Here is a 12,932-nt window from a genome sequence, read left to right as displayed (position 1 = left end):
TTTGGGAACAACTTCAGAGCTTTTGCAGCTTTTGGATAGCACATTAGGCATATTAATGTCCAACATGACAAATAAGAGGTGACTAGGTAAAATGTCCAAGCACTGGGTCCTGACTGTGTACAGCATTCAAATCATTAGCTTGGTCCCCACTCATTTTTTGGCTCACTCTAACTTCCATCCAGAAAATGTATGGATCAAGTTAAACTCTCTCCAATGCTAACCAAAAAAGTTCTGCTGGTGTTTTCATGCCATACCACAGCAAACAGAACACATCATTCTAGTGGGTAGCTCTCATATTATTCCAAACAGTCTGAACTAACCAAACAAAAGAGTAATGGTATCTGAAGGTGAAACAGGAACCGCACAGGCTTCAGGGAAGAGCTGGCCTAAGTGCTATGTAGGATGAATGAAGACACTCTAAGCTTACGCAGTATGAACACTGGTCAGTCCAAGCTATTTGATTTTCTTTAAAGCTGTGGAAATACCTGTTCTCTTCCTTTTTGTTTGTTGTCAAAAATCTTATCTATGGGATAGCTCAGTATTATTTCAACTGTGTCTACTCAGTTGTTTCATTCACTCTCCTATTTCTGTCACAAAAATTTGTGATTTTTTCAATAAATTGTACAGTGGCCAGCACATTGCAATGATGACAAAAGTGAGGCCACAGCCTAGCAACACGATGCAATCATTACATAATACTGTGTCAATGTGTACTAATAAGGAACATATTGTGATTCATTTACCTTAGGTGCTTGTATGCACCAAAAATAGAACTTCAAAGACTATATAACTACTGTTGCATCTAGAAGGCCATTAAGAATTACACTAGTCTTAAAACCACCTGCCAGAAAGACAGAATTTTGAAAAAGAGAATGGTTAAAATCAATTAAAAAACTTGTATGCTCCCCAAAGAAGCCTTGGCCTGGAGCTTTTGATTTGCAAGTGCAAGAATACAGGACAAAACCCAAGGCATAGTAAGTTATAGCAGTTAAATGTATCATCTTAGCTTTGAAAGGAACGGAAGCTGCTACCAGGACAGGGAAGCGATACCTTACATAGGTTCTTCCAAGGAAACTTGCTTATATGCTTGCTGTACTTGTTCAAAGAAACTTGTTACTTTTTGAAATATAAAACCACTACTTAGAAAAAAATAATTTGTATCGATTCTTAGTTCTTACAGGAAGCCATCCTGAATTTTCAAGCTCTATTTCTACTATGAAAAAGATGGCAAAAGTGTTATTACTTTTATATTTGATTTAAATCATATCCAGCTAACTCTGATTGCATCTCAAGTTCATATAGACACGGCACAAATCCGCATATTGTCCTAATTGGGTTACTGATGAACATACATGGCAAGGCTGGATGAACATACATGGCAAGGTTGTCATGACAAATACTTACCAATTTATCTATATCCTTACTAACTCAAATCACATGCATGGCATAAGATTAAAAAAAAAGTAAACAACCCAACCAAACAAAAAAACAAACCTCAGACTATTCTAGCATGAGAAAAAGTGCTTACAACTATCTTTTAGATTATCATAGGAAAAAAAAAATATTGAAATTATTCAGAAAGGATTCCAAACCTGGAAAAATCTCACACTCATTAGTGTCAAAGGGTGTCAATACATTAAAAAAAAAAAAAAAAAAAAAATCTCCCTTCACACACTTCAAATAAGAGAAAGGAACACGGACCTCTAGGTCAGCAAATTCACTCCTTCAGTGCAACATGTTGTTATGTCATACAAACGCTTTCATAACTACGTTTAGTTTATGAAAGGCATTTCCATGAAATTGAGCTCATGAAATGTGTCTTCAGTGTATGAAAATGTGATCGACTACCTTGACTCCAGCACAGCTTTAGAAGGTTCTCTGGAGGTTAAAATCCTTTTACTTTCCAACCCAAATGTATTCCTCAGTGATTTTTACTATTTCATTTTATGTAAATTTTGCCCTTAGGCTTACAGAGTTCTTTATCCTTCAGTTGACCTTCTGGTATTCCATGTATCCCTATTTTACTATGCTAAATAAATCAGGTCTCTGACTTTTCTTGTATGGCAAAGCAGTTAGCAAAAGAGATTGCCTCTTGTGTTTTCACTAATTACGTACACTGATTTTACCTTTTCTGCAAGTGCTTAGCCAAAACTGTAAGCAGTATTCCAGGCAAGTTCTAGTAACTATTTATATAGTAACATTTATGCTGCCCAATGGAAAAGCCTTCTCTGAAGCGATTCTAGAGCTGCATTTTCCTTTTTCTTAACCCTATATTCTGTGATCATATACAAGAAAAATTCAGTGGGAGATTGGTGACTGATGTTGAGAGAGTGATAAATCAGACCTTCTGGTCATATTTATTAATCTTTACACAAGTAGTCCTCCCAAAAGGCTAAAGAATTGTATGAGAAGTGTCACTGCAGACTTGCTGTGCTTTTTACACTGTTTTACTGTAATTCATTATTTACCAAAAGAAAGAAGACAGTCACCTAGAATAACATTTGGCTTTACCCTGTGTGACCATTTATTCAGTTGCACCACTGAAACTCCTACCAGAGCTGAAGCCAAGTGTGCTGCTTTGTCCTTCCCCAGCTGACCTGATCTCAACCAGGAACTGATGACCAGCAAAACTATTATTCCCTTTGAGCAGCAATTCTTACTGCATAAGGTAGAAATTAAACACTGGTTTGGTAATTCATGGCTTCTCTTTACCACGACAAGCTTGATTTCTATTAACGCCTACAAATTTATGAACCATAGTTAAAGCTCCCTTATTAGGAAATGGGTTGGATTTGGTTTTAGACAAAATCAAAGGACTTTCAGTAAGGACTCCACCAACAAAGCAATCTGATATAATTTGTGATCAATCCCAATACATTTCTATGGGAAATGAGCTTTCTGTACAGATAGCTGTGAAGTTTCCAGTTGAACATATGGAAAATGAAAGTAAAAAATAGAATTAAAATATGCTAATACTTTAAAATAGGACTTAAGTATCTGGTAAGAGTAAGAATAAATGGCAGGCTCTCCTTTAGCTAAAAATTTAAGCATCTCAGATGTATGAGTGAGAACAGACTGCATGAGAATAAGTCTCAAGACATGTCAATTCATAAATACAAGTTATTTGCATATGTTGTACAGGCGTACCTAAGATATCATTTTAAATCTATGTGCCTTCATGTCCTGATTTCCTTCCACAGCAAGGCTATTTCAGAAGTCCAGAGTGCTTACAGGTTAAAGGGAATTGTGAAAAGGTACGTGCAATCAGTCACAACCCCTGTTTTGCAGATACTAGGGTTCTAAAAGGCTGGTTTGTGGAGATACATATTCACAGAATCACAGAATCTTAGGGGTTGGAAGGGACCTCAAAAGATCATCTAGTCCAACCCCCCTGTCAGAGCAGGATCACCTAGAGCACATCACACAGGAACGTGTCCAGGTGGGTTTTGAATGTGTCCAGAGAAGGAGACTCCACAACCTATCTGGGTAGCCTGTCCCAGTGCTCTGTCACCCTCCCAGTAAAGATTTTTTTTCCTCATGTTGACTTGGAACCTCCTATGTTCCAGTTTGCACCCACTGCCCCTTTTCCTATTATTGGACAGCACTGAGAAGAACCTGGCTCCTTCTTCCTGACAGTCGCCCTTTACGTATTTATAAACATATTTATAAATGTATTTATATTCCAAGGAGTTATCCAGGTAAATAGCCAGAGCCTGGGAGAATTTTTATCTATATTTTTTTCTAAATAAGTTTTGGAAACAGAGACAGTAGTAAGACTAACCTGAACTGTCTTGGAAACATGTAAAAAACACAAAATATTCACAACACATTTAGATGTGCATTGGAGTAGGTTGTGACAGTGCTATTTGTACACCTATTAGAATTGAAGGAGGAAAACTTGTATCTCACAAACTACTCTAAACTGACTGTGCTATTCTGCAGTCAGCTCTTCCTAGTAATAATCCCCCACAGAGACAAAAAGGGCTCATAGCTGTTACGCTGCTTGATAAAATAGTTGTGCTTACGTTACCCATAATTTCTTTCATTTGACATAAGCTAAAGAAGCGGATCATTCCTAAGCAGCAACTTTCAAAACAGATTACAAAATGAACATTTGTTATAATTTAGCTAAGGTCTTGCTTCCTCTACTCATTCCTGAAGTTCTGCCAAGTCATATGTCCAGCAAAACAGATGTTTCTCTGTCTTACTTTCATCAGATGCCCATAGCTTAATTTTTCCAAGGAGCAGTCTGGAAATATGCCACTTTTTCACCAAACACGGTTGTTTTGACAATTATTACTCTTAATAGCATTCATAAGAAATGAAAACTATTGTTTCACTTGTTATCTATAATAAGATTCATAAACTGGTCTGACTTGAAGAATTTGAAGTTCTGTAAGATGCAGTACTGCTGTAAACACTTTGAAAGTAAAATCCTAGAAACTTTAGAAGATAATGTCTAACACAGGGGTCTGATTTATATCAAAAGGGAATGAATTTATGAGAGAAAAGTTTGAAATTATAGCATGAAAAGACTGGCTAGCAGACTACAATGTAAGCACATCATTAGCAAGATAAACTTCATTGAGGGTAACTATTAAAGTTGCAGAAATGGCACAGAAGCTACAATAGACTCAATGAAACTAAGAGCTGACTACTGAGAAACTATTCCACTCCTCATGAAGAATTTTTATTTTGCATAAGAATTTTCTAAATAAAGAGGAAACCATCTCTGAAATAGTGACCACCAGCAAACATCCAAGATGAAGAGTTAACAACTGAGATAGCCTGCATCTCATAATCAGACTCCCCTTTGAGATATGACTGGATCAGACAAGGCTAGAAAGTGAGAGGATGTCTCAAAAAGACCTAAGAACTCCACCTGTACTGACACCACAACTCCATAGATGGTTACCATAACAATGTATGTTTTGTCTAACACAAACTATTAGTCCAGAGGCAGGGCAAGGAAAGCTTTAGCAAAGAATGAGGTTATAAAAAGGTACATCTAACAGAGAGCTCAAGCTCACTCCTCAGCTGAAACTGAAATGCGGACATTAAGTGCCCCTTTTTACAGAAGTATTCCTGACAGGAACCCTCTACCAATGGAAGATGATATTTAGGATAAATTTCCATAAAGCAGCCACTCACAGGTGATAAAGAATTCTTCCAATCATAAGTTACACTTGGTGAGGGCAACAATACAGCAAAGGAATTTGGTTACATCTCTTAAAGACAGAATAATAAAACTCCTCTGTTATTAATATTAGTATTGTAATTGAGTGCTACTGCTTCCCAAGTGCTATTTTCTGTCTGGATTTTGCACATCAGACTGGAATAACATGCAAGTTGTTCTGGTAGCCCTCAGCTAATAATAACCATGATTTCTGAAGACCAAGTATCTTGTATTCCTGGATGATTCAGGTGAGCTTCCCATTCTGACCTCACGGTTCCTGTAATCAAGATCATTGTCAAGAGAGAAACAAGGAACAACATCCTTTCTCCATCCTTTTTGGACCCTACTAAATGAGTTCTTCTAGGCCTATCTAGGGATCCAACTGTAAATGCATGTCATAAATCAAATAAGGCAAACAGCATCACAGATATACCTTTTAACACAGGGCCTGAATATTTAAGTAGTGGAGACAGTGAATAATGACCATGAGCTCATTTACCACAAACCAAACATATCATGACTGCCAAACTGCACCAGAGGATGTCCAAAAGCAAATTTGCTGCAGTTACCCAACAATCCTAGTTGAGGTAACATGGAAAAAATGTAGATCTTTATTAGTCTCCTTTCAGGATTTAATCAGCAATTCATCTAAATTTAAACAAACACAAATTTCCAGTCTATTTAAACATTCTGCTACTCTTTCCAGGAAATTAGTAAAACCTCTCAACAAAACAAAGCTTAAAAGAAAAAGGCCTCCTGTGAATTTTAAGTATGCTTGGAGGTCCAGGTAGATGGATATGCAAAGGTACGTATTTTCATGGCTAAAGGCAGAAAGCAGACTTAGGTACAGAGCTGAAATTACAGAAACAAAGATAAAAATTTCATATCTGAGATGAAATATAGTCTTATGTATCCACAAATTTATATTATGATTAGACTACTTTTGATATCTAAAATGATGAAATTCTGTAAAAAAAAAAAAACAAAACAAGGAAATTATTTTAAATAAAAAGACATGGTCATCTCTTTAAAGAGGTGAGCATCGTTAAAACATAAAGGGGAAAGAAATGGAAGATGAGGATAGTATTCCAATTCTGAAAGACTAATGGATAATGATCTGTAACACCCATCTCTTAGGCAGGACAGACCTCTGAGAATCTCCACTTGTCAAAAGCATCAAGGTAGAGGACAGCCAATTAACCACAACATTTGGAACCCCATTATATAGGCAATTTTCTATTTCATTGTTCATCCATTCATAATGTAGCATTTATGTAAAATGGCTAAGGTTGGAAGGGACCTTAAAGATCATCAGGTTCCAACCTTCCTACTATGAGCAGGGACACCTCACACTAGACCAGGCTGCACAAAGTCTCATCCAACCTGGCCTTAAACACCTCCAGGGAGGGGCCTTCCACAACCCTCTTGGGCAACCTATTCCAGCACCTTAATATCCTCATGGTGAAGAAATTCTTCCTGATGTCTAACATATATCTACCGCTAAAAGGTCTCCTTGGAGCCTTCTCTTCTCCAGGCTGAATAGTCCCAATTCTCTCAGCCTGTCTTCATAGCAGATATGTGCAAGACCTTTGATCACTTTCATGGCCCTTCTCTGGACCCTCTCCTACTCCTCCATGTCTTTCCTGTGCTGAGGGCACCAGAAATGTACACAGTATTCCAGGTGGGGTCTCACCAAAGCAGAGTAGAGGGGAAGTAGTCTCTTGATGCATCTACTTCCTTTCCCGTTTTTGCACTTGGATGATACTATACTTAAAGGCCTGCCACCTTTCCAGTGCTCCCTTGAACCACATCTGCATCCCATGGGATCCTACCTAGCAGTTTCCTGAACAAGCTAAAATTGGCATTCATCAAGTCTGTCATCTGCTATACTCCATCATCATTTCCCTTGGGATCTTGTGCTCTACTATTTCATGGTAACTATGCTAAAGGTGCCACTAATTACCACATTCAAAAGCAATTCTTGCTAGCTTGTGAAAAGTAAATCCAGCTGTGTCTCATTCTTGGTTTGTCCTGTATCGAGAAGCCATCCCCAGCACCCTCCCGAAATCGTGACTGCATGCAACCCACCTTGTTGCACTTCCAGTGGATGTCAGGAAGGTCGAAGATTCCCATGAGAATTTTTGTGATCAAGATACTTCCTCAAATTGTTTAAAGAATGCTTCTTTCTTTCTCTCACCCTGAATGGGTGGTCTGTAACAAGCTCTCACCGTGATGTCACCCTGACTGGACTCTCTTGCCAGAGAAGGCAACACTTACTCCTTGCTTTTTCTGCCTGTCTTTCCCGAGGAACTTGTACTGCTCATCGCAGCACTTGTGAGATGCAGTGCAGGCTGCCCCATTGAATCTCATGCCTTCCAGTGATGTCATAGCTTTGTGACTGCACACAGAGTAATTTCTACGACTAGTCTCCCATGCTGCATGCATTTGTGTACATTATTTACTGAGACGGGTGCTTCTATCTTGTATGTTGTTCTTGTTACCCCACACCCTTTTCTTCAGACCTCATCCATCACCACGCCACTTAAATATGGGTTGTAATCTTCCTCCCACATCATTCCTGAAGACCTCTTAATGTCTCCTTTTACAGCCAACATTGCAGATGCACCCAGCACTTAAATGAAGAAGCCTACTTATGAGTACATCCTAATGTAAATCTAAAACCCTAATTAAGCTGCTATCGGTGAAACTCTTGACATGTGTGATACCCTCAACATCACATATGCATAGCATAAGACTGATTAAAAATAAGCATAAAATTCAAGATCGTAACCGTCTTTCAGATATATTCTAGACAGTGTTAATCTACACTTCCAAATTAAATTTCTTTTCATGTTTTCCTTGAAAGTATTATGTTAAATCTATAGTTAGATACTTTTGTTATACTAAAAATTGTTTTAACAGTTTTTATTTTTAGAAAATTGTATCAGTGTTCGTATGTTGAATTCTACCAATGTATCATTCAGACCTTTCTAACAAAAGATTATCTTAAACAAGAAAAAGCAGAAACAGAGTAAATTAACTGATTTAAAATAAAAATGCAATGTATTAAAGTTACAGCAATACAGATGTTGGTTTTTAACTCCAACTAAACTTAAATATCTTATTTCAGAACATTTCTAATAAAGTCAAAGACCAGAAAGGCACTTGAATTATATCAAGCAGAAACAATGAAAGTTAGGTATTCAGAAAATCACCTTATAGCTTCCATACGTTAAAACAGGTAGACTTCTAACTGAAAACATTAAAAACTATGATCCTCTGCATTACATCGAAACCTTTCCTTCCACACTCAAGAGAAAAAGTTTTCTCAAATCTGATGATTTATTACCCAGGAATCTCAAAATCTTACCTAGAAAGTCCTTCAAAATACTCTCAGTCTTCAGTTTGCTTTTAATAATTTAAAATTCAATCATTATTGCACAGTGATTATATGCAATTTTACATCCCATTAACCCTGCTTTGTTTTAATTATAAAGATCCTTTGTTAGATTCCTTTAAATGATCCAGTTTATAATTTCAGGTTATCCTGGGGAGCACTTTAATTCAGCTGCACATTCATCAACTGTTTATGTCTCGTTAATTGTTGACAACTGCACAATTGCATTCTCTAGCTATGATTGATGAATTGCATTCACAAGTTTAGCTATTAAGCAGAATAAATATTTATAACAATTTCCAGTTAAAGGATTGTTATCTTTATACCCAAAAGGGTAAATTAAAAACAAATGGGCTGATTGCAAGAATGAGTGTTCTAGTTCTGCAGACACACTTGTTCTGAAACACCCTTCTGAAAAAAGTATATGGAGGAACATATGTCTAAGGGCAGTTTTGATTCCTTTGATTGGATTTAAGCAGCAGTTCTCAAATATTTCTGTTTTGAGAAGTTATTGTTAGACGGGAGTAAAGGGTCTATTGATATCTTAACACCTGAGTGCTCAAAATATGCAGATGTAGGATTTGTTCAGAGTGAGCATTTGATCAATAGTGAGCGTGCAACAACATCTAGCCTGCCTAAGAAAAAATGTCAAAATGGGATTGTATATTGCTATCCAAGAACATAAGCTTACTATAATTATTCAGCCTATTACCATGTGATATTTATTGTACAATGTGCAGTACATGACCTCATCAGGCAAGCCCTATTATGGTGTAAACTCATATTGCCACTTCACAGCAAGAATTTGCAATCGAAGTCGCAGTGCAACTTCAGTGTGCACAGGGAATCTAAGGCATTTTACACCAAACAAAAATTTGGTAATAAGCTACATGCTCCTGTTTTCCATATACTTTTTTTCCTATATTCCAATGCTCTGATGTTTTCTAAACTTCATTTTAAATGCATGCATGACTTAAGCACTGAAAGGTTAGCTAGACATAAAATACCCTCAAGTAAAGAGAAGATTTGACACTTTACTTTGGTAATGACTCACCATTGTTGAAAAAGTGGAACCACACACAAAATGACTTCTCTTCAAGAGATATTTTGCTATATATATATTTTTTTTTTTTTTTTTTTTTCATCTGCACATAGTAAGACATCTAGTTTCAAACGGATTTAATGTAGTGGACAAAACCAAGTCAGACACATTACACAAGTGGCTCCATTTGTCTTTGGCATTCCACGACCAGGAAGGCCAGAGTTCCCCTTTGCTGCCCAGCTTGCTTGCTGGAAGTAAACAAACCTTGCACAGAAGCACAGCATTGAAATTATTTGAGGACCAATAATAAAGTATCTTAACAATTTGCAAAAGCAAGGCAGCTCTTACAAGCATAATGTCCTGTGTGTTTTACAGGACTTGAACTGGACCAGAAATTCTAGATAAAATAATTCCTCATGAAATGATAGCACAGAGAAGTGCATCTGTACAATGAATGCTGTGCTCCTAAAACAGATGGAGCAGCAGATGGGTTTACAGATTGGGCTTCCTGCACTGTCTGGGTAAAACAATCTTGCTGCTCTGGAAAATGGTGGTTCAATTCACAAAGAAACCCACCCCTATACACAGTTCATAGGAGCTCTATTTCCTTCTGTCAGTAAACAAAATTTTCAGGATTTACACATTTTTTAATTAAATATTTACTATATAAAGTATCTATATAACAAAAGTCTCAATTAAAATGGCCTTTTCACAATCTTTTTGGAACAGATGGTAAGGACGTATTATCACCCAATGGAATAAATGCAAAATGACTACTTGTTCAAAAGCTTTAAAATTAATTACCTTCCTTCATTGATGAGCTCAATAAATGCAAGTCCTGCATTCTTCTGAATAGAATTTTGCCATTCCTAAGAAGATAAAATATAACATGATCAAAACCCAAGGATTTTAAACCACATTTCTGAAGCTGACCCTGATGACTTCATAAGAAGCTTGAATTTAGGCTGAACTTCTTAATGTAATGCTTTTTTTTCTTTTTCTTTTCTTTTTTTCGAAAGAATGATGTGATCATTTTAAAAGTGTAATTCATTCTGATTTTCAAATATATTTTAGGAAGTCATGTTTTCTGCTTCACCCTTATGCAATCTTTAGCTTCCTTGCCTAGAGAATATGAAAACACATCTTGTTTCTCCAATTCATAACGTTGCCCAACAAACATATTAAGTGTAACAAAGTACAGCAGCAATAGTTTCTTCACGTTGTTTCACCGTGACAGCTTGTACATTTTATCATATAGGGCAGGCAATAATCTGCATCCCAGCCATCCCTCCTTCATTTCAATCTCTGTTTCTTGCCCATTATAAATGAAAACAAACCCAGTCACTAATTACAAACTAAGTCTTTAAAATTCTTTTACCATTAATATGGATTTCCAAGATAAGCTTTCAAAACTGATTCAAACCACTTCATAGATAATAAAAGATAACTCTTACTTCATGTTCCACAAAGTTTCAGAGAAAATTCTCAGTGCATCACAAACAGCTTTTTGCCATACAACCCACTGCCTCTGTCACACCAAAAGAGTTTTGGTCCTTCAGATCGAGCAAGGCCAAGATCTCTCTCTAGCAAGTAAAGATTAATTATTTTGGGATAATTCCTTTAAACTTTTCTTTAGGAGTAATAAAAATTTCCTTTTCATCATACAGAAAAAAAATAAAAATCAAAGTACATAATTAGCTGGATTACAGTTCAGAGAGAAATTTTGTAGTCTGAGACTTCATTTTATAGACAAAAATGGGTAGAGAGAGTTACAGTTACAGAACTATTTATTCTGCTTTACATTTTGTTTTTTCCATGACTAAAAAATCAGGAAGACATTTCCAATACTGGTTTCCTGATATGGGAAAAAAACCCCAAAGAAACATAGCTTTGCACAGAGAAGGAAATTTTCTCAGAGAATGGTTGTGAAAGCCACTCACTTATCAATAAGATGCTTCATACCAATCCTATGAAAATTTACAGATTTCGCTAAGTCATGGATCTTAGTACAACAAAAACTCTAATCATGTATTCATAATTGGTTTATAAGAGGCAAGCTACTAAAATACTCAAATAATGAACATTCTCTGAACCTGTTACTGAATCCTGATTAGGGCAGACAGACTATCTGCACTCAAGCCTCTAGCTTATGGGCTAAACAATTTTTGTAAAAGGTCCTTTCTTCAGTGCTGCTGATTTCTCTTCCAAATCCAGTAACTGAAGCAAGCCTAGTGATCTAATTTTTGGAAGCCACTAAATCACCTTGGTATAGAACAAAGTAAGGGAAGGATTAAATGGCCTAAACATATGCACCTAGTGCCATTTTAAGGAACAAGTCTGAGCTTCAGTTAATATTTGAGGTGTAGGATTTTCTTTTGTTTAAATTGAAGCCTTTTACTGTACATTATAAAACCCCCTGTTAATATTTGGTTTGGAGATGTTTTCCTGCACCACAGCTGCTATGATTCTGCTGTCAGGAAAGCAGAACTGGTGTGACTACAATTCAAGAAATAAATTGAAAAGAGAGAAATAAAATATCAAAAAGGCTTCCTAAGAGAGCTAGAAGAAAGCATGCTACTTATATTTTCAAAGAGAGACAGAGGGTCTACTTGTGCCTGCAAAAGACCAAGAGATTCTTGCAAGTCTTTTGTCAGATCTTCCTGCTCAGTACAGATGTCCTGGATACTAACTATATTTTAGGTGAGATATTTAAGGAACTTAAAGAGCCATTAGATACAGGTGTGGAAGCAAACAAATCTCTTATTTTGTCTACATAGGTGGAAAATCTCATTGATTTATCTGCAGTAATTGCTCATGATAAAAGTGCCTGAAACCTGCCCAACTATCTACCAAAAACTAGTGGAAAACATTAGACAGGACCAGAAAGAAACCAGAATTGCTTCACTACAGACTTGCTACTGCAAATTATACTGCAAACTCCCAACCCTCCATTAATCCACAAATAAGGGAATCATTATGACTACTACAATTTCCTCTCAGTTTTACGCATAAATTAATATAAAAGATACATGATCCCAAGATACCACCAATCATATCATCTCAGTATCTCAAAACTGTACTTATGAGAAGGCTTTCTCACAAAAAAGGAGGTTTTCTTTTTTCCAGTTACTTTGTGAAAGGCCCAAAAAATAAACTGAAATACTCTGAAATGCCAGCATTCTATTTGCCTTTGCAATGGCAAATCAGGTCACTGCATGCAGTTCAAACACTGGATTAAGATGGGGAGTTACATGCTCAAAGAATGTGTAGCAATTTTGTTTATATTATCTTGGATTTCACAGAAAATCTTTCTCATC

The 12,932-nt window shown here is 36.5% G+C and overlaps 1 protein-coding gene across 3 annotated transcripts in view; it reads right to left on the bottom strand.

Moving 5' to 3' along the window:
* The window catches only part of NBEA (neurobeachin), a 476,649-nt gene that overhangs the window by 239,082 nt on the left and 224,635 nt on the right, over positions 1-12,932 (bottom strand). For all 3 annotated transcript variants that reach the window (XM_051608523.1, XM_051608522.1, XM_051608521.1), the window contains one exon: positions 10,420-10,484. In XM_051608523.1, coding sequence (XP_051464483.1) covers positions 10,420-10,484 — 65 coding nt within the window. The remainder of the gene's footprint in view (positions 1-10,419; positions 10,485-12,932) is intronic.

The sequence above is a fragment of the Apus apus genome, chromosome 1 (genome assembly GCF_020740795.1).
Source record: "Apus apus isolate bApuApu2 chromosome 1, bApuApu2.pri.cur, whole genome shotgun sequence".
NCBI lineage: Eukaryota > Metazoa > Chordata > Aves > Apodiformes > Apodidae > Apus > Apus apus.
The sequence above is the reverse complement of the archived record's forward strand: the minus strand, read 5'-3'. Positions and strand labels throughout refer to the sequence as shown.